This window comes from Eptatretus burgeri, chromosome 12 (assembly GCF_056783735.1).
Source record: "Eptatretus burgeri isolate ZD-2024b chromosome 12, Ebu_testis_v1, whole genome shotgun sequence".
In the NCBI taxonomy this organism is placed as follows: Eukaryota; Metazoa; Chordata; class Myxini; order Myxiniformes; family Myxinidae; genus Eptatretus; species Eptatretus burgeri.
The window spans coordinates 14,398,921-14,422,383 of record NC_140972.1 but is presented as its reverse complement, the minus strand read 5'-3'; the positions used below and the strand labels follow the sequence as shown (position 1 = coordinate 14,422,383).

At 41.0% G+C, this 23,463-nt stretch overlaps 1 protein-coding gene across 15 annotated transcripts in view; it reads right to left on the bottom strand.

Annotated features, from left to right (window-relative positions):
* Window positions 1-23,463, bottom strand: part of LOC147015137 (uncharacterized) — a 281,672-nt gene that overhangs the window by 38,113 nt on the left and 220,096 nt on the right. For all 15 annotated transcript variants that reach the window (XM_085849628.1, XM_085849630.1, XM_085849631.1 and 12 more), the window contains 8 exons: window positions 22,476-22,543; window positions 21,836-21,887; window positions 17,809-17,947; window positions 8,568-8,683; window positions 6,054-6,194; window positions 4,738-4,988; window positions 3,504-3,629; window positions 3,204-3,321 (listed from right to left, as the gene is read on the bottom strand). In XM_085849628.1, the coding sequence (XP_085705754.1) occupies window positions 3,204-3,321; window positions 3,504-3,629; window positions 4,738-4,988; window positions 6,054-6,194; window positions 8,568-8,683; window positions 17,809-17,947; window positions 21,836-21,887; window positions 22,476-22,543 (1,011 nt within the window). The remainder of the gene's footprint in view (window positions 1-3,203; window positions 3,322-3,503; window positions 3,630-4,737; window positions 4,989-6,053; window positions 6,195-8,567; window positions 8,684-17,808; window positions 17,948-21,835; window positions 21,888-22,475; window positions 22,544-23,463) is intronic.

Here is a 23,463-nt window from a genome sequence, read left to right as displayed (position 1 = left end):
AGGAAAGTGTCAATATACAATTAAAATGCAGACAGGAGATCTAATTGTAGTTTCCATTAAGTTATGGACAAATCAAAACAGAATTAAATATAAAGTGCCTTCTGCGAACCAAGAATACTTTCACAAAAGTTGACTTTTTAAAATCCTATCCCATCTGTGACTTTCCTATCCATCCTCTAGAGTGTAGACCCTGTATGATCCTGTGGTGCAGTGGTTGCAGTCAAACAGCTTGCTTTCTCAGCAGCTAAAACGAACCCAACTGAGAGTAACTTTCGTTCATTCCATAAGGCTCACAACAATTGTGTGTCCATTTTGAGGCAAGCCAGAACACATCATCTTACAAATCTCAAAGCTGAACTCTCAAACCAGGCTCTTTCCTTCAAGTCACTGTGGCACCTTGTCAAGTCTGCCTCTGATGTATGCTCCCCCTCCATCCCATCCCTCACCTCAAACGGCATTGCTGCAGATACTGCCAGAGATCAGGCAGAATGTCTAAATTCTGTCCTTGCCTCCAAATCTCATGCAGTCAACCCATCCCATTCTGTCCTCACCCTACCACGACATACCCATTGTCTACTGGACTCTTTACCCTTCTCATCCGAGAAGGTAGAGAAAGTCCTGTCTGGCATTAACCTTGCTTCAGCGATGGGTCAAGAAGGCATAATGCCCATGTTCTCCAATCCTGTTCTGCCATTCTTGCTTCTCCTCTATATGTCCTACTGATTCTGTCCTTCTCCTTTGTCCACCTCTCTATTGCATGGAAGTCAACAAGCAACACTCCCGTCCACATGAAGGTTGCGAAAACAGACGCTACCATCCATAGACCAGTGAGCTCACTTCGAATTTCAAGCAGTCACGGAATTCATCATTGCTTCCGATGTCAAGTCTTTCCCATGTTAAAACGGCCTCTCTCACAATCAGTTTAGATTCTATCCCAGTCACTAAGACCTGGACATGCTTCTGCTCATCTCTTAGCAATTGTTGGAGGCTCTCAATCTCAAACAAGACGTTAAAATTGTCTCCCTGGACATATATCTGGCATTCTTCACAGTCTGGCATCCCACTTTGCTCTCCACCTCTGGCAAGAAGGCCACCTTTATCGCTGGATTGCTGACTTCCTCCGATCATGCAGTCAACGTGTTGCCATCAATGGAACCCTCTCCTCCCCTCTCACAGTGGAGGCTGGAGTTCCCGGAGGTTGTGCTTTGGGCCCAGTCTCGTTCCTAATCTACATAAACCACCTCTTCGATGCTCTGGAAAACCTTCTATTCCTTTTTGCAGATGACTCCACATTGTGTAACCCATCCATCTGCAGTCTTCACTGCTTTTTATGTAACAAGGACAAATGTGTCCAAGAGCAGCGTCCTAAAGGTTTTATCGGCTTAAAAAAACAAAAAAAAACAACAACAAGAACAACAACAACTTCCAATATTTCGTCACGTGCCTTGATTAAGCCAATAGAGAGACCCATCATAATGCATTTATGTATTTACGATATATCGTGTATTTACGAAATAAGTAATGTATTTACGAAATTACAATACGATAAATGGAATAATCTTTAAATAGTAACGTGAACTTTTCGAAACTTTAAGGCAAATGTCCGAATATATTTAAAAGTTCATGATAGACGCTCTCAAGGCACCGTCAATGCGAGGATGTGAACATGTGCTTAGTATTTAAGGAGATCCGGATCTTGTATATACAAGAGCCGAGTCCTAGAGGTTAAGGTTTTGTCTTCACAAGAAGAAGAACAAGAAGAAGAGGAAGAAGAAGAAGAAGAAGAACAACAACAACAACAACGCCGAGCTCTCCATGAGCAGCGTTCGCTACGCGAGATGCTGCTAAAAATAACACATGTAGGATCATCTCGATTCTTTTGTAAATTAAATCGATATCAAAAGCATTTTCATTTTGTCAATCCAAAGGTTTTAACAAATCAACAGTGTCATATGTAGAAGAGGCACTTTGCTGCAGGAACTAATAAACTGAAAACAAATACCATGCAGAGTCTCACTCTCCTCGATATTGCTTCATGTGCCTTTGATAACTTCAAAATGAATGGGTTTCAAAGAGACAACTGAGATTCAGCTCCTCTCTCAGCTTTTCTCGTTCCACTCCTCTCTTAGTATTTCTTATGAATAACAACTATTGATACAAGTTGATCATCTACTTCTGCTCATTCACTCTCCATTCTTAGAAATACACAGAGTAAAATAGAAATAAAAATTGTGTTCATGTTATCGTAGTTGGGTGACGGTCAAGTCATGTGATCGTCACGAGTGGTGGTGTGAAGAAACACTGTTGTTGCGGAGAAAATAGTTTCACAATTATTTACACCACAACAGCGTGTTTTCTCTCAACTCAATGTGTGGCCTGCCATTGGATGTCAACATGCACAAAGCATTTTTAGAAAAGTTTATCTTGTTAAAACTGAGGACCAATTAATCTTAACTTTGATCTTAAAAAGTGTCGATAAAATAATCATGCAAAACAAATTACCTTAACCTTCTTTCTGCACTATTGAACTTACAAATGTGTTATTTCATTCAGAAAAAGGTTCAAAGTTAAAATAAAAGAAACAACTCCATAATAGTGCCCATTTTCAAAGACCATATATTATTTATAGCTAACTACCAGGGGTACCCGGCATTGATCATGGTGATGCTCTAATCTTGTTAGTATTTTGAAGAAATCCTTTTTTTTTGTGGGGACCTAAAACACTTCCCTACACCCACGAATGAATGGGATCAAGGCTCATTTACTACAACCTTTTACATACTACATACTACAACCTACAACTTTACATACTACAACCTAAGCTACAAAGGCTTAGGCACGAGAGAGCAATTAAAAAAAAAATCCCCCCCAAAAATTCTAAAATTTCTTTTTTCCTCTAAAACACTCCCCAGCACTCACTGATGAACCTCTGAAAGTTTTACAAAGATCCATTTGGCCAAATCTAACAAAAACAGTGACAGACACACAGACATACGGACATCTCTCTTATAGAGGAATAGTATAGATGGCAAACATTTGTTTTTAAAAACCATCGTGTGAATAATTCAAAAACTATAAAATATAAAACAGCAAACACACGAATATGGATTAAGTGAAAATTGAAAAAAAAAAAAAACCACAGTGATAAACGTGTGACCCCACAGGTTGTTCAACAGAAACGAAACAAAATTGTACTCCTTTACCTTTTGTGCATTTTGCAATACGGTCGATGAGTGGTGGGTACTTGGTTAGCCTTTGTGTAATTAACAAAACACATTCCTGAAGGCCCTGCCTTCGCACCTGGGGATTCATGCTTTGTTTCTGTAAATAAAACACGTGCAATCATGCAATATCTTTTCTTTTATGCAAATACAGGAACAAAGTTCACACGTAGTTGTGACATTTTGTTACACTGAAAATAATGAAAAAGTAAGCGACATGAATAAAGGAATCCATGTGATAAGTGTTTGACATCATAAAACTTCCTAATAAGGTACACGGACTTTGATAAAGTTTTGGAGCTTTTTTTCCTTGCTGAGGAGTTCCTTGTAAGTGTTTACAGCTTCTTCCTGTTGGCTGCAGAATGCCCCGTAAACATCTTTCATCTTCTCTCCCGTTTCCTTGGAGAACTGTTCAGAAACAAAACGAGTAAACATGAGCAGAACATGCATTGGGTAGCAGGTCAAGTATCAGATAACCTTGAGATTGAAGACATGCATGAACAACTATATATTTGTGCTTCCGTGTTTCGACATTTCATGTGGATTAATCAGTAACGTATGACACTATTCCACTACCACAAAGGCAGTCCGATTATTTTGTTTGTACTCTTGACATCATGCACAACCCAAAGTGTGGTGCATAATACAAGGTGGGCAAGTCTTGACGTGGCTGCAATGAAGCACGTCACATGCATTGGCAATCCCAAAAGGTTACAATTAATCTGCCCAACATTATAAGAGCTGTGCTTTGCACTGAAAACTTCGTAACCTAACCATTGCCTCTCATGCCACTCCTTTCTTTCATGCCTCATGCATGTCTAAGATGCTGTATTGCTCTGCCCAGCAGAAACAATGGGGTTGCCAATGGCAAGCCGAGCAATGTGTGCAGTTTATGGTATAGAAAACCGAGGCGTGTAATGGCAAAAGAAACGATGGAATGGCTCCACAACGGAATGAACAAATGACTCTCCTGGCAGTGGAAGACCCCCCCCCCCACCCACTCACTCTCTCTACTGTATATGGGTATGAAGAGACAGAGGGGGAGGAGAGAGAGAGAGAAGAGAGAGAGAGGAGAGAGAACACAAATAATGTCAAACATGCTACATCTACACTCTGGCACAGTAAGCAGCTGGCCTGCACATACACAGTGTGATCCTTGCATGCTCTATAAGCCATCCTGGGCATATTTAAATCCATAAAACCTCAGAGCTTCAGGGGGCTTCACTCCCTTTATCCTGAAATCTAGTTGCATATACAACCACCTGGCAAATTCTCAACTTGTAGGCCATTGCAAGTGGAACAGATTTATAAATGCAGATTGAAATCAGCACGTGCCACTATAAATCTGCACAATGTATTCTAAACAGTCTCAGCAACTTTAAACAAAATATCATAAAATTCTACTCAAATTAAACAAAGTGAAAGCAAATAAAATCGTTGGATCATCTTCACTTTAAACTGGTAAAGAGTCACATCATCTCGGGAATCTGCACAACCAAGGTAGCCAGCCACTCACCTGCTGTCGAAGCAGGTCTCCGATACACTGTACAGTGAAGTTCCTGTCACTGCGGTCCTTTAGCCCCTCCTTCCGTCTGTCGAGCAGGCGCCAAAGGAATTGCGTGTGCAGGTCAATCAAGTCGTTCAGACAGGGAAACACCTTATCAGTAACTGATGCATCAAGCTGCAACTCAGCACTAAAACCATGTCGATATATCTCGGAGAGGATGCGCAGTGTCCGCACATAGTTCATCTCTGTATACATCAGCTCTGTGGGGGCAGCCAAGACGGTTGTATTCTTTTAGCAAGAAGCTTTCAACCTTTTTAAAATCCTTTTTGAAATGCTTATGAATTTTTAATACTTCTGTTGTTTTTGCATTTTGGAGAACATTATATTAAGCATGATTTATTTATATATGACTAAAACTCTCATCATGTATGTATGTATGTATGTATGTATGTATGTATGTTCCCGAAATACAGCCAAAACAGTACATGATAGCACAAAAATTTTATGGGCCACCTTACTCGCCATTCTCCTGCGGTGTGCAGTATCAAGGTTTGTTAAAATCGGACAACGAAAAAGTTATTAAAAAAAATCAATTCCCGATTCAGTCAAGTACTCTTTGGGAGAATTTGATCAATGGAAACAACCTCAGTGGTATAGTTCACTGGAGCTAACTTTTTTTTTCTTGAAATGATTTTTTTTTAATCAACCGCTGTCACAACGGGAACCCAATGGGTTCACGGGTCATCTAGTCAGAGATAAAAGTCAAGAGAATAAGGTAGAGAAATCAGAAGCAAATTTTTCATGATGTTTTGAATCAAAAAGTTCCTTTTATAAATGACCGTTCTTTCACTCTAATGTATAATCAAAAACTGCAATTTTCAATACGTATTGAAGCAAAATTTTGAGGTTGGCAGGATAGCGCAGTGGTATAACACAAGGTTTTGAGCCAGGTACAAAATCTCAACCCAGCTATAAACAGTCAGCCTGGTATTTTGAGCGATTCATCAATGAGTGCACCATCCATTATTAAAGGGCATTAATCTGGAGGACCTGTCTGCAAACACGGTGGACGTTAAAAGTCCCACGGTGTCCTTCGCGAAGAGTCGGAGAGTTCTTGCCGGCACCATGAACAAATTACATATTGCTTCCACCTTGTGTTGAACGTCAAGTCAAGCCTGGCCAGTAGGTTCCTGAAAGACTTGGCCAAAAGCAATCCCTAGTCTACTCCACAAGAACGCGAGAACAATTAGGAGCCGTTAAATAAGAATATGATTTCAGCAAAATTGCAAATGCACAAAAATAATTTAACCTACAATTTAACTCACCGTATATAACATCTTGCCTCTGAATAATATTTTTCTTCTGCTTCTTCGCAAACTTTTCTTCCACCGCTTGACTCCAACTGTCCTTCTCAAGGTACTTCTCCACAGTCTCAAAATCTCCCATGAAGTTCAAGTTTAATGAATCTAGGAATGGATGAAGAATGTGTTTTGCTGTATCAACAACCATTATGCAACACTATAAATAATAATAATAATGTAAGAGAGGAGGTAGTGGGTATGTGGGGGGGGGGGTGAGGGTTAGGTGAGGTGAAGGAACAATGCATGAATTTACATTCCGAATTTACAATTTACATGAACAATGCACTCATGTGAAGACGATATCTAAAAATGCAACAATCGAAGATGAAAACTTCTGGTCCTGATATAAAATTGTCCACTTTATACGTTTAAATCTGATCAGTATTTTTATGTGATCACAATATGAGTCTACCATCCTCCACAAACTGAACATAATATTATGATCGCCGGATTTGGACCAGTGTCCCGATTCCAATCCTGATGAACCAATATTATGGTAGACCGCCGAGTGGACTCGAGGTCAAATCGTCCGCCCATACGATGACGAATTTTGCGACGGATAATTGAAAGTGATCATACGCCATCCACCAGAAAAGCCAAATTGATCTTTACTTTGGTTTTCAGCGTACAGATAGCTTTAACAAGAATCCGATGCTCTGTCCGGATCACCCATAGAAACAGGATGAGCCGAGCAGTGGCTTTGATGATCCACCAGTAGTTTTATAAAGCCTCCTATAAGGTAATGACACCAGTTTCCCATGATCATGCTTTTTAACCATGCTGGGATTATGAGGCAAATGATGAACCACAAACCAGCGGACACAAGTTAATTGAAGTAATTTGATTTATTAAATGTGGGAGGGGGGATTGGAGGAGAAAAAAAGCACGTATCAACAGTAATAACAGAATCAATGTACAGTACTGTACAAAATAACAATTTATTAGATACAGATCACACAATGATAATCCCCCCCCCTCCTCCTCGGCGCCAATGATAACTCGTTAAGGTTAACTGTTTACCTTAGCCATTCACTCGACAAATCGCATGACACACTGGGGAATTCACAACGATGATCGACAAACTCAGAGGTAGAGCCTGGCAAAGTGTCTGGAGGCAAAGCCGACTGATAATTCTGCACGCCGACCAAGGAAGGAACAAGGGACACAGCTTGTTCGACAAGGTGGGACACAGTAGCCCCCTCTCTGCATGTTCAGCACATCCAGGAGAACCGAGGTGAAAACAAAACTTGTTGAACTCCAGGGAACAATTTGATCCACATCTGCGGTGGTCTCCAGCTCTTTTTATCATCTGCCAATCTTGGATTATTTTCACCCAATCATTTTTAGCTAGAGAGCTATAGCGTGATACCCCCGGCGTGAGTGTGAGCATGAGCGTGAAAATGTTAAAGTTTTTGGTCCAAGTTATTTCCTTTCTCATGTTTTTATCTACCACACTATTTTTTACTGATTACAATATACAAATACATTTATTGCTTTAAAATTATTTGGATCAGACTTCACTGCAATGCTTTATAAAAAAATATTATTAGACGAGTCTATTAACCAGAGAGTTGGTGTCAAAGCCACCCAATGCTCGCCTGTTTATACATTTATCTTTTTTAAAAGACTAGTCTAATTATATTTTTTATAAATCATTGCAGTGAAGTCTGATCCAAATAATTTGAAAGCAATATATGTATTTGTATATTGTAATCAGTAAAAAATAGTGTGGTAGATAAAAACATTAGAAAGGAAAAAACTTTAACGTTGATGTGCTACAAAAAAGTTAAGTTCAAAACAGGTCAAAAATTTAAAAAAATTGAAATTATTTTTTTATTTCAACTTCACTACATCAATAATATACCCCCAAAAGGAATCTCCATGTCAAATATCAGCATCCTAGTACACATATTAAATGAATGGCAAGCTTCTAAATAAGTTACACCAAAAACTTTAACATTTTCACGCTCACGCTGACACTCACGCCAGGGGTAACGGTATAGCTCTCTGTTCTTCGAACATGCGAGCTAAAAACGATAAATGTATAAACAGGCGAGAATTGGGTGGCTTTGACACCAACTCTCTCGTTATAACCACCGATTAACTAAACCACATCACCAGCGGCTCCATTCACGTGCCGTAACAGATTTTCCACCTCCTGCAGCGATGCTAATTGCTGGCTTAGCAGCCTCAAGACCATGTATGACTTTAAAAGAAACATTTCACAAAGAAATAACAGAGGATGGGAGGATAACAATTAAAATCTGTCTCGACATACTTCGACACGTTGTAATCTTTGTATATAAATACCATACTCCTATGCTGAATATTTAACGATGAAATAACTATTCTACGTTACTCCCTTTAATCAATATCACACCACCATAACAAATATTATGCAGAGCTCAAAATGTCCACTCCTCAAGGCTGACAGATAAATAAGGCCTTTGTGATGAAAGAACAAGTTGAATAACTTACCCTCATCGACGAGCGATTCCATGGAAGTGGCCATGTTGGCTTTATGCAGCCCTTCAGATGACTGAGACTTGCTTCGGTGGAGTCCATAGCTCACGCGTTCCACATCAGTGTACCCTCTGCAAAACAATGTCCAGCCACCATCACCGATAAACAAACCTCGACCCCCTCACAAAACTTTTACTGTTGCAGCACCAGAAGTGAAAGTTAGTCAAAGGCAATCTGCTATTCCTGATATTTTTTCATTCATTTGTTCTTGCAATTATTTCAGCTCACCTGGACTTATGTGATCGAGCAGTGAATAGGTGAGTGAATGAGTGAGTCAGTGAGTCAGTAAACACCTCAGTCATTATTACTTGAACCAAACACCGAATTTTGATGAAACTTGGCCACAAGCTTCATGTGTGATGCCCAACGAAGATCTATCGACCACATCAAAATCTGCAATCATTAAGGGGGTATGTGGGGAGGGGGGGAGGAGTGGACCCCCCCAAAATAGGTATTTGCTCTCTTCTCCAAAACCACACACATGATTTAAATGAAACTTGACCACAACCTTCATCATCTATGATGTACAAAAGTTTGTTCATGGCATTAAAAAAAGAAAAAGTAACATAGAATCAGGGTCGAAGGGGATCGAAGGGGGTTTTCAGTGACTGTTGCTCCTGATCCAGGTGAGCTTCAGGACATGCAGTCCTATTTCATATTTTTAAATGTTCAAACCAAAGTAGCATATTGTTTTGCTTTTTTGAGCATCAGAAATTGATTAGCAAATAATATACCTTTTGTTTGACTTGAAAGAAAATTGTGACTTGGATTACAAGGAAATGCAAAACTCAGAATAATGAATGATCAAACATTTTGTTCAATGCCCTCTTATCCGTCTGATCTCACACAGTATTGAACGCAATAATTTGTCCTCTAAACTGGCATCAATTGCAATCAATTAAATTGCCTTGATTGATTCATTACTTTGTTGATACCAACAGATGTTTTGCATGATGACAATTGCATGTTGGTCATCTCATTTTGACAATATTCCTGAAGTTGATGAGCATCAAGAAAATTGTCCCATAAAAATTAATAAACAATCTCATATATAACAAGAGCTCAAGTGAGCACAATATATGCCCGAACAAGAAGGTATACACAGAATTGTACTACGACATGGAAAACAGCATCCTGGTTGCCATGGCAACCACTTTAGATGATGAACGTATGTCGCGACACACCGTCTTCACAGTCTGTACCTTTGTACCAAATATGAAACGTGAAAGTTGAAAACTTTGGGAGTTAGAGTGCGGAAAGGAACGGACGGACAGACGTACGACCAGTATCACATAATACGCCCCAATATATATATATATATATATACCTTTAGTTTGACTTTAGTATATATATATATATATATATATATATATATATATATATATATATATATATATATATATATATATATATATATATATATATATTCTTACGGATGTGGAAATTCGCATTACACCATGAAGGGCCTGGAGGTGAGATATCTCTAAGTACATGTGTAGTTAGCCCCAAATCCATTGTCTTGAGGGAATTTACGTGATTCATTCGGGCTGCGACGCTTTGAGATAGCCGTTTTTCTGTTCTATCTTTATTTTGAACCAACCACGTCTCAACCGCCATCACACAACAACCACCTTTACCACCACACCAGCCATCGTCACCAACTACAACCACGCTCCAACCCTCAGACAACAACAACAACAACAACAACGCCAACAGCCACGACCTTTACCTTCACAACTCAATCCCGCAAACATCGCATCACCGTCATTCCCAAACGGCACCATAACCATCAAACCACCACCGATAAACTCTCCACCACCCTCACCTCTCTCCTTCTACGGCCATTCCTGCACCACCTGTGAACACTGAGCGTCGCGGTGTGAGATCGCTCGTCGCGGGACCCAAGCCAGCCAGCCATTCCCCCCCGCCCCCCGCAGGGCATCAACAATTCCCCCTTTCCCCCGCGCTGAGATAGTGCAAAAAGGGGGCCCCGTTCCCACCCCACTCCAAACGTCGTGCCAACGAAACCCGCCGGGGAGCACGGAGTCAGGGCACAGCCACGCGGCCACATCTGCGGCTCATCCGCCAACGAGTCACGAGGACGTGGGTAGGACCCCCCCCCCCAGTCTCGCGGACCTGGCCGCTCCTCCAGGTCACGCGCACATATTGCCTCCAGGACTGTCTGCCCCCTTGTTTATGAGGGTGGCTTCTTTCCTTTGCTTTTGAGTAAATGTGTGTTGGCGCCGTCTGTAAAGTAGAACTGTATAAGTGTTGCCGTGTGTGCGCGTATTCGGTAGTAACTCTGCGTCATTGTTTCTTTTGTTTTAACTGCTACATGTGCATTTTGACTGTTTGGCTGTAAATGTGTGCTTTCCGTGTGTCGCGTAATAAATGTGCATTGTGTGAACTGTTTTCCCGTTTCGCTTCGTCTTTTCTTCATTGACCATCCATCCTGCTTCACGTAAAGGGTTCGTAGTGGGCTTAATACGCCCGATAATTAATCGGAACCGTCGAGGCCGACAATAACACCGCTCGGTTATCAATGTCGCATGGAACGGACCGCTTAAGCGGTTCGTGTCTGGAGTCGGCCTGTGGCGTAGTTCGATCGCCCGGTCGACCATTCATGCAGGAACTTCGGTAGATCGAATTTGGCGAGCGACCCTATCCTGTGTGGGTGGGCAATTGGCACGATCGTGGTGAGGTTAAACCCCCACCCGTGACTAGCTCCCGGCGTTGGTCCGAGAGGGTCACGACTGAATTGTCCGTCCGGTGGGCGACATGACGCGATTCGACTCACGTGGCCGTCCGCACGCCGGCGGGCGCGAATTCGCGACAATATATATCGGGCGTATAAAAACAGAGCAGTGTCTATATGCATGTCAGATAGAAGTGTATGAGTTGGGCAGGTGACAAGAACAAGCCGATTAGATTTTGGTTACGGTTCGGATGCAAATCCGGCCTATCAGTGCAATACAAAACAAAGTGTTCAGCCTGGTGAAGGTTTGGACTCTACTAAATGGCATTGTCGTTCAATTCCGTCATTAACAGGTTTATGACTTTCACGGTCATTGAATAACGTTTTTACCAGTGAATAGATGCTCGTTGTAACATTACTCAGGCAGGAAGATAAAGATTTTTTTTTTGCATGAATGAGGATCACAAACATGCATCAAATCAATTCAGGTTCGCCCATTTGGCATTTCCATCGCAATCCCATAGCTCACGAGGCTGGGGTCCCAGGTTCAAATTGCAGATACAAGGATAGTTGAATGATCAAGTAGATTTTTATTCGAGAAAAATAACGTCGAAGTACGTTCCTAAAACGTCACTTATTGCCCCATTAGACGTACACATTTGTCCGATCGATGCGGTCGCACCTTGATGCTATCTGCATCAAGATCTTTGGGACTAACACACAGCCAACATTAGATATGAGCTCTGACTTCCTGATTCAAAACATAATACCACACAGATATTCTTTGAGTGGTCCAAAGAGATGAAAATCACAAGGTGAAAAGTCTGGAGCACATGAAAGAAGATTTTGAACTTGTCAACTCATCTCCTCCAAAGTACCCGAGTCCTATTAGCTCAAGTTTAACAGAGATCCATTGGTGTAAATGTTTAACTTCGCTCATTGAGTTTAATGTGAGAATGAACAACTCTTTCCACACTTTCAACACTGACATCCGATTCTTCTGCAATTTCACATTTAGCAATCCAGCAATTGTCCAAACTTAGCTGTTCAGCATGTTTCATGTTTGCTTGAATGAAAGCAGTTGGTTACGTGTGAGAATGCTCAAGAACGTTCACCAATTCATGACCATTTTGAACTCACTGAACCATTTAAACACAAAGCACCATGAAGAAAGCTCGTCACCAAATTGTGCAGACAGTTTTCTGTGAATTTCAGTTCGTTTGATATTCTCGTTCACGAGAAATTTAACCATACTCCTGCTGCATAGCATGTGACTGTTGGTCACCATCTCAGTTTTACCCAGAATGCTTTGACCAGAGTTGATGGCGCTTATTGTACAATACATGTCACTTCCTGCTTAACTGGCTCACAGAGACCATCAGACAAAATTTCAGCATTGAACTATGATTAACATCATATCTTGTACAACAAAAGGTCGAAATCAAATGTGAACTGCGCTCATACAATGTTGGTTTGTTCATTGCATACTACCTCTTTGTAATTGAGATCTAAATACAAATATATCCTCTTGTCCTTGCCATGCACAAACCTTTGCGAAAATGTGATTCACGTACAAACTCCACAATGGGTCACCATTCAAAAAAAAAAAGAGAAGAGAAAGAGAGACTGTACCTGTGACTAAAGTACATTTCATTTTTCCTTTTGTGCTCCGATTATGATCATTAGTGTGCAAAACAAAGATGATACCTTGTACCAAATAGATAGTGCACGATTTCTCTATCCTGAGTTTACACTGAGACAAGACCGAGCCGTTTGGAAATCAATGAGTTGCCAGTATAGCCATATGGGCGATGCATCATCTGATATTTAACGGCACTTTGGCGGGGTAGACTTGTCGAGCACATATTAAAGCATGTAAGAGCATCAGAAGATAGCGTGATAATGCATCGTGATGTGACCTTAATCTAAAAGCCTGCAGTGGGTGGGACGTCCCTCAGGACAATGCAGGCACAGGGCCTATGTGATCATGGAGATTCTGCACAACATGCAACAGTTATGGATGATGACACGTTTCTCTGAAATGTTGGAATGTCAGTTAAAAGCTAGATGTTGCTGTATTTGTGAATGAGCATTAGTAAATGCCTGTAAATGAACGATTAAAATTGACGGTTACATGTTTAATTGTTTCGTTTAGCATTGGTAAATTATCACATAACCTGCTTCATGTAATGAGCTAATTTTGACTGGAGAGGGCAGTATTGTATTGTAAACTGTGCGGTGAGATTCGTGAAGATGCTGGAATGTTCTCAGACGAAACTTGCAGTATGGACAAGAATCGCAGTTACTGGAAGGCACGGGATTGTTCTGTGTTCCAAAATAAACCACGAGAGTAAGGTGTAGAGAGACATGTGATGACATGTGTTTCCATTGTCCCCGTTCTCGATTTAACTCTGATGAGTGAACAAGTGTTAATGTCCAGAACGGGTGTTAACACGTGGAGCTGATTATAATCAGGTTGATTAAAACGCATTAAGATTGTGTATCGGGAAAGAATTTCTTTGAGCTCTTCAATCATCTTGGACGGGCCAGCCTACGAGAGAGAACATCGGGACAAGACTCGATCGTTCAACAGCCCTGGTGGATGACGTTAACATGCATAAGTTGAGCCGGCAGGACAGGGACAATAGGTTGCGGAAACAACTCAAGGCGGGAATCGGAGTTGGACATTGTATGTGACGGTGAACTTCCTCATTTGACTGTGTATCTGTTTATTTGAAATACAAGTTTCAACAAGTGCGCAAGTGAGCACAATATACACCCGAACAAGAAGGTATATACAGAATTGTGCTACCACATGGAAAACAGCATCCTGGTTGCCATGGCAACCACTTTAGATGACAAACGTATGTCGCGACACACCGTCTCCACAGTCTGTACCTATGTACCAAATATGAAATGTGAAAGTTGAAAAATTTGAGAGTTAGAGCGCGGACAGGAACGGACGGATGGACAGACAGACAGACAGACGGACGGACGACCGGTATCACATAATACGCCCCAATATATATATATATATATATATATATATATATATATATATATATATATATATATATATATATATATATATATATATACATACATATATACATACATATATATATATACATATATATATATATATATATATATATATGCCTGGTGTTGGCTTAATGGTTAGGGTGGTGGGCTTAGGATCCGAGGATCCTGAGTTCAAATCCCACTCGGCTGTTGAATTAATACCAGGTGGGGTTGACTCTGCCTGTCATCCTTCCGAGGTCGGCAAAATGAGTGCCAGCATGCTGGTATCCTGTGTCGGAGTGGCGACCCGTCCAGAATTGTACCCAATAGCCAAGGAGACTGCTTAGGCAGCACCAATGCTCTGCACAGAGTATGGTCCCAGTGGATGGATGGATATATATACATATATACATATATATAAACACATACAGTAAAACCCCGCTATTCTGAACACTTCTGGGACTGGACAAAATGCGTTCATATGCGGGGTGTTCACATTATCGGGGATGAGGGTATCAACCGACCATGAACGCGTCATCTGTATTCGATAGATCACAAAAGTAGTTTAATCAATACATACACATCTAAATACACATTCCACAGACAAAATGAGCACGCAATTATTGGCATTCAGTAGTAATAATACAATTATTCGAATTATTTGCCACGGAAAGATAGAAAATTGATAAAATCAAAAATGCAACGCAAAATTGAGAGCATGAGAATCAAAGTTTGAAATTTATACAATTACTTGTCTCTCAGCCAAGATGTTATAAAACTCTGTGGTTTCGATTTGGAATTCTCCAGGACATGAACTTGAACTGAATGTTCGATTCTTTCCAAAGGAGCGAGCAATTCTGCCCATCCTCGATTCAGAAAGAGAGTTTTAAGCTTTTCCACACAACTGAGTCCATCTTGTACCGTCACCTGCATGTCTTCCACTTCCTCTTCGTCCCCATTCTCTTTGTCCACATTCTCTTCGTCATCGTCTTTCCGCATTAAATCGTTCTCCCAGTCGTCGTCCTCGCAGTCATGAACACGCACCGTATCGTCGCATCGAACATATTCCTCGGGGGTCACGTTGTCGCATACACCAATCTCTGCACCGCGGGAAATGAGCTCGCACAGGCTGAGGTCATCGTCAGCATCCCAGTCACTATCGGGTGACTCGGAAGGGAAGCCGCACTTGACGAAGCACTTGGTAATCGTCGTCGGCTGGACTTGATCCCATGCATTGCTGCACCATTGAACAGCATGGAGAACGTTGACGCTCTTCAAGATTTCATTTACGTTTGAAGCGGTATCGATCTTCGACAGCACGTGCCGGAGCAGCCGTTGTTTGAAAAGATGCTTCAGGTTGCTTATCACGCCTTGGTCAAGGGGGCTGCAAGACCGACGTAACGTTCGGAGGCAGGAACTTTACGGTCACGTTCGTCAGCGTCACACCCATTGGATGAGACGGCACATTGTCTAGGAAGAGAAGAATCCTCCGCCGTTGGTTTCACATCTTCTTGTCCAGCGCTTTCAACCATTCAACGAACAAGGCCGAGGTCATCCACGCTCGTTTGTTTGCTGTCCACGACACAGGGAGGGAATAGACTTTGATGTGACGAAAGCAACGTGGTTTCACTGCGTTGCCGATGGCGAGTGGTTTAAGTTTCTCGCCAATCATACGAGCGCACAACAGCAGCATTATTCGATCCTTTGGAAACTTTATACCATGACAGGAGTCTCCTTTTTTCCACCAGTGACCTTTTGGGTAGAGCGCGGAAGAAGAGGCCAGTCTCGTCGGCGTTAAAAATGGCTTGTGGCTTGAAACCGTCGCATAGCTGTGGCAGACGCGTTTTCCACTCCTCCACTGTCGTCTGATCAACGCCACCACTCTCGCCGCTAACTGCACGTTCCGAGATCTTGTTTCGAGCTTGAAATCGGGCAAGCCAGCCGTTGGATGCCTTGAAATCCACCTCACCAATGGCAGTCGCGATTTCTAAGGCCTTCGCTTTTACCATAGGTCCGCTGACAGGGATCCTCTTTGAACGAGCAGCATGGAACCATGTGTGCACGCGGTTGTCAATGTCTACGAAACTGCCTCCTTTTCGTCGACTTCGTGAAGATAGGGCCCCGTCTTCGAATTCCTTCAATATCGACTCTTTACGACGTAAGATACCGTTCACTGCGCCCAGCGAAATTCCGAAATCAGCAGCGAGTTTGCGTTGCGACTTGGATTCCGCTTCCTTTACCAGACGGACTTTATCTTCCAACGGCAGATCGTGACGCGTTTTCGGAATTTTGGTGTATCGTACTGCGTGAACTTCAATAGCAAGTGAAGATTGATGGAAAGGGAGGTGTGCAGGGCCTTGTTGTGCCCCTCCCTCAGGGGGAGGCCTCTGCTGATTGGACAAAATTGTAATTCTTGACGCTTATTGGTTGATTACCATTGATTAATCTAGAAACAGGTTCTAGTTAAGTCACTGTATCTCTTCACATGCCGCTGCATTTTCTATCCACACCATTGCGTCCAGTAAAACGAACTGCGCGATGCGTGGTAATTAGTAACGGCGTTTGCTTGTTTGTTTGTTTGTATGACGTTTGCCATGCAGCCGCGGCTGAACGATGGCCATGTTTCGCACTGATGCCTTCAAAGGTTGGAGTAGCATTCACAGTGCGGGGTAAAAACTGGTTTGGGACTGGTAAAAAGCATGTTCATATGCGGGGTGTTCAGATATATCAGGGGCACAGATTATCGGGGGCAATATATATATATATATATATATATATATATATATATATATATATATATATATATATATATATATATATATATATATATATATCGGGCGTATAAAAACGTGACGCTGTCGATGGGGGTCACTGTAGTATCACTCTGAAGCCACTGACAAATATCAATTTGAGTGGTAGGTTTGTTCAAACTCGTGAAGCTCAAAGCTTGGAGTGCCACCATTAGAGGACGAGCTGGGTTCGGCACCACGAACAACATATGTACACTGAAGGGAAGGATGCCCCAAGGTGCGTGTACCCCCGACATGGAACAAGAATTCCAAGTTTTTGGTTAACATCACCATAAAATATGAAGTGCAGATTATAATCCTGGAAGTACCAACACTGAGCATTCAACAAGAACCCTAAATCAAGTCAAGTCAAGATTAAGATGAGATAAAGCAATCTGTTTTAGAGATGGTTTCTGAGGCCAGAACGGCTTGCATGGCATTTATATATTAAAATACGGTCGGGAGAAATTTGGAGGAAAATATATTCTAAACTCATGTGAGCAACTGCAGGAATTTGCTTCAAAAACTAAGCCAACTGCAACATTCATGTTTCCACAAAACACTTGAAGAAATGACTACTCATCAATGGCAGTCCAGAAAGGAATGGAGCAAGCACAAATACACCAAGTATGGTGTATGACGGTGGTAAGAGTGGCATTCCGAGTGGCCACAACAAAAAAAAATCTCTCACCCAGAGATGTTGATGGTCGAGATGCTCTTGCACAAGGCAGAGCTGTACAGAGTGTGGCGCACCAGGTTTCCCATGCTGGGCATGTCACCAGTTTGCGGGAGTAGCACCACAGAGCGAGGTCGCTCTTTGCCTTTTGGGCCTGCCAGATGGAGGGTGGTCGAGGAATGAGTATTTTCACAAGGTGCGATGAATGAAAAACTATTTCATGACATGAGCCAACATCAGTAACTACCATTAATGCTGTGAACATTTTTCAGAATTTAGTGTTGTTTGCAGTAAAGCAATAAAACACAAGTTTTTATGTATTTACAATTATTTGCAGCTTATTGAGGAACATGGATATAGATCACATTGAGGACAATAACATGAGCAAAGATCATTGTGACTATATAAAAATGACAAGGATGTTAGGGAATGTGAAACAGGGTAAACGCAATTTTCAAAACATTACAACCTATATAAACCTCAGAAAGCTGACCAAAATAACACACACGTGTGTACATATATATATATATATATATATATATATATATATATATATATATATATATATATATATATATATATATATATACATACAGTGGGGAGAACAAGTATTTGATACACTGTCGATTTTGCAGGTTTTCCCACTTACAAAGCACGTTGAGGTCTGTAATTTTTATCATCGGTACACTTCAACTGTGAAAGACGGAATCTAAAATATAAATCCTGAAAATCACATTGTATGATTTTTAAATAATTAATTTGCATTTTATTGCATGAAATAAGTATTTGATACATCAGAAAAACAGAACTTAATATTTGGTACAGAAACCTTTGTTTGCAATTACAGAGATCAGACCTTTCCTGTAGTTCTTAACCAGGTTTGCACAGACTGCAGCAGGGATTTTGGCCCACTCCTCCATACAGATCTTCTCCAGCTCCTTCAGGTTTCAGGGCTGTCGCTGGGCAATACAGACTTTCAGCTCCCTCCAAAGATTTTCTGTTGGGTTTTGGTCTGGAGACTGGCGAGGCCACTCCAGGACCTTGAGATGCTTCTTACGGAGCCACTCCTTAGTTGCCCTGGCTGTGTGTTTCGGGTCGTTGTCATGCTGGAAGACCCAGCCATGCCCCATCTTAAATGCTCTTGTTGAGGGAAGGAGGTTGTTGGCCAAGATCTCACGATACATGACCCCATCCATCCTCCCCTCAATACGGTGCAGTCGTCCTGTCCCCTTTGCAGAAAACATCCCCAAAGAATGATGTTTCCACCTCCATGCTTCACGGTTGGGATGGTGTTCTTGGGGTTGAACTCATCCTTCTTCTTCCTCCAAACACGGCAAGTGGAGTTTAAACCAAAAAGCTCTATTTTGGTCTCATCAGACCACATGACCTTTTCCCATTCCTCCTTTGGATCATCCAGATGGTCATTGGCAAACTTCAGATGGGCCTGGACATGCGCTGGCTTGAGCAGAGGGACCTTGCATGCACTGCAGGATTTTAATCCATGATGGCGTAGTGTGTTACTTATGGTTTTCTTTGATACTGTGGTCCCAGCTCTCTTCAGGTCATTGACCAGGTCCTGCCGTGTAGTTCTGGACTGTTCCCTCACCTTTCTCATGATCATTGAGGCTCCATGAGGTGAGATCTTGCATGGAGCCCCAGACCGAGGGAGATTGACTGTTATCTTGAACTTCTTCCATTTTCTAATAATTGCGCCAACAGTTGTTGCCTTCTCACCAAGCTGCTTGCCTATTGTGCTGTAGCCCATCGCAGCCTTGTGCAAGTCTACAATTGTGTCCCTGATGTCCTGAGACAGCTCTCTGGTCTTGCCCATTGTGGAGAGGTTGGAGTCTGATTGATTGAGTGTGGACAGGTGTGTTTTATGCAGATAACGAGTTCAAACAGGTGCAGTTAATACAGGTAATGAGTGGAGAATGGGAGGGATTCTTAAAGACAAAACTAACAGGTCTGTGAGAGCTGGAATTCTTACTGGTTGGGAGGTGATCAAATACTTATTTCATGCAATAAAATGCAAATTAATTATTTAAAAATCATGCAATGTGATTTTCAGGATATTTATTTTAGATTCCGTCTTTCACAGTTGAAGTGTACCTATGATAAAAATTACAGACCTCAACGTGCTTTGTAAGTGGGAAAACCTGCAAAATCGGCAGTGTATCAAATACTTGTTCTCCCCACTTTACATACATACATACATACATACATACATACAGATACACTAAGGACGAGTACAAAAAGGTTTATTTGATAAAGTGAAAATTGATCTCCTTTTACAACAACCACTCCACAATATATTCTTCTCTCGAAAATAATAATCAAATTTGTCTCTGTTAAATATGAAGTCAAATTAGGTTGGCCTGTTCGTAATCCCATCTGAACCTCTGGCTCACGAAGTAGGGAACCCAGGTTCCAATCCCATTTTCCATGTGTATGCATTGGCTATAAATGTCCTTTGCAGCTGATGTAGAAAGTACAATGATGTTTACTGATGTTTTTGTTCTGGAGTTAGTAGATATGCATGTTCAAGCTCCTCTCTGAGCCTTTGATCAATGGAAAATAATAATAATAATAATAATAATAATAATAATAATAATAATAATAATAATCATAATAAGCAAAGTTACTGTTTCTGATGCAATGAGAACACTGCTCCCAACAGCAAACCATACATGGTTACAAATCGTTTTGCAATGTTCCATAATGGAAGAGGAATTCTAAATTTGGCCTGGTGCTGCTGCATCCCACCTCTCCCGACTGGACTCACTTTTTTGGCCAAGGCCCTTCATACGGTCCTGACATCTCAGGATCTTCACACCTCCATCATTACACAGACTCTCGGTCTGTTTTTGGACAATTTATAATTGTCTCAACTGTTCTCAACCCTAAAACTTTGCAAGCCATATTGGTGTCGGTCAAGGAAAATTGATCAAATAAAAGCCCAAAGACAGCATCGGAGCAACCAGGATGAACTCAGATAGGTAAAGATGATGTAATCGGGAGGAACCTGGACAGGATTTGAATTTTAGCAACTACTCCTCTACCAGCAACCATGCAGGTGGAGCAAAGTGAGTCTTACAGAAACAATTTGCAAGAATTCATCTCTCCGTCGACAAACAGAAAAAGAAAGAGAGAAATTAAGAGTCAACGAAAGATAAAAGAGGAGAAAATGAAGAAAAATAAATTAAAATCAAGAATTATCCTGAACAAAGAGAAATGTGAAAAAGTAGAAAGAGGTTTGAAAGACTGAAAAGAGTTGAGAAAGAAAAAGGAAAAAGATCAAAGATGTCGGGAAGACCCCGGATAGAAAGATTTCAGCAGTTACTCCCAAGGCTCAAATGCAGCAACATGTACAAGCTACCAGAGGTCCATCAGTGGGGAAGCACAGTCCACACAGCATCAGGGTGTGGGAAGCACAGTCCAAATAGCATCAGAGACACATAAAAAAAAGAAAGAGAGAAATAAAGGGCGGAAAAAGGGGGGGGGGGGGAGAAAGAAAGAGTAAGACACCAAAAGACGTAACAAAACAAACACCAAAATACACACTCGAGGACGCCGTTCTTGAACCCAAACTCAAGAATGAGGAAGAGAAAGAAGGTGAAGTTTTGCAAGTACTGCTCTCGACTGACCTAAAGCAGAGCTGATGAGATTTTTGTGCACTTGCACACTCATTCAACAATAATCTGATGTTTCATTACACCGAAGTTTCAACTCGAGAACATCGAGTAGGAGAAAGTTTATTTATTTATTTATTTATTTATTTATTTGCACACCAGTACACCACTTCAATTCATTGTTTGAAAACATCTATCCATGGATACACAGCACTCAATACCACCATTGCCGGAGATTCACTTTAACCTTCACCTTTTCTTCCTCTTTCATAAGCCCACACAAAGGAAGTTTCTAACAACTTTAGTTTCCTTTTCCTGCATCACTAAATCTTCCTAGGGGTTAAAAATTAATCAAAGCGACATTAATTACAAACCACATGCAAATAGGAGGGGTGAAATGAGAGGCAACAAACCAAGCTTGTTGGTGACGCCTTCATGTTCCACACTCAAAAGTGAGTCCGACTTCTGTTAATAGAGAGAAAGTCCGAGTTAAGCGCAATTCTTTGACCACGATCTCGAGTCATGGTGCAAAAAAAACATCAACAACTGACATGAGGAAACTAACATTGCTGGAAGATAAAAGCCATCCGTGCACATTGTGAGGCAAGGAGAGAGGACTGAAGAGATCGGGAAAGAAAATGTTAATAAACCCAATTCAATTGACTCGTCGTGCAGCGAGAAAATTAATTTGAGAAAAGGAAGTCGAAGAGGGAGGAATGTGTAAAAAAAACTGAAAAGGGGAATAAGGGAGAATGGCCGAATGAAAAAGGAAATGGAACTTGGGGGTGGGTGGGGGAAGATAAAAGTGTATGGGTGGGTATGCAACATACTGATGGAGGGCCAGGAGGGAAATAAGATGAAGATCATAAATGGCGATCAACAAGCTTTGATAACATGAAACTTAATCAGAATTTCTTAAGACTTGACACCAGTTGTGCACCAGCATGTTTAAACAGTCGTACGAAGCGGAGTGTGCGTGTATTTATGATATGTGCACATATGTATGGTACATGAAAGTCTTCACCTACAAATGTATTAATGGTGCTTACTTACCCTCAGTTGCACTTGAACACAGGCCGACACCTTGTCTTTGCAGTGTTTGTGAGTAATCATACCACACTCTGCAAAATAAAAATATTTTAAAAAAGAATAAAATAAAGAGAGGAGAGTAACATTATTTATATATATATATATATATATATATATATATATATATATATATATATATATATATATATATATATATATATATATATATATATATATATATATATATATATATATATAAATAAAACAGTACTGTACTTCAAAAATAGGAAGTCACACACACACACACACTCAGAGCAATATCAATTGGCAAATTGCATGAACATGTTATCTGTGTTTTGACATCACAATAACACTGATGATGTCATCAATGACACCAATAGTGGATCAAAAGTGCAATTACAATTGCATCTTTTGATTGCTGCACAAAAGAGAAAACACATAAACTACTTGACAGTGTCAAAAGGTAACTTAAGCTTTTATAGCACTCACGTCTAATACAGCTGAACTGAAGTTTGGAAAATCAAATGCATTGAAAATACTAAATATAGTTAAAGGCCATAACATAATTTGTGTCGTGTTAAGTTCTATCCGTAATAGGCAGAAATTACTCAGACATTTAGAAAAAGAGGAAATACAAAAATTTCTCACGCATGTTTATACAAAATGTCCTTTGCCCCAAAACAATGCATCACAGGGTGTTTAGCAAAAACGAAACACCAAACAAATTTGTGTATCAAGATTCTGCAAGTTTGAGGGAGGAAAAAAAATACAAAACTCCAAAATAGGAGTAAAATTCTGTCCCATTTTCATGAAGAGGACGTGCACAAAGCCAAGCAGGAGGCACTTCTACTGTCACGGTAAGTGTTAGAGTCGAGGTGGCACGATCACACGATCAGGTAGCTTTGCAATGTCCGGAGAGCAGATATATACGAGGATAACTTGCATCTCATACCTGCTTATGGGTAACATACAACCAGGCTAAGGCTGACTT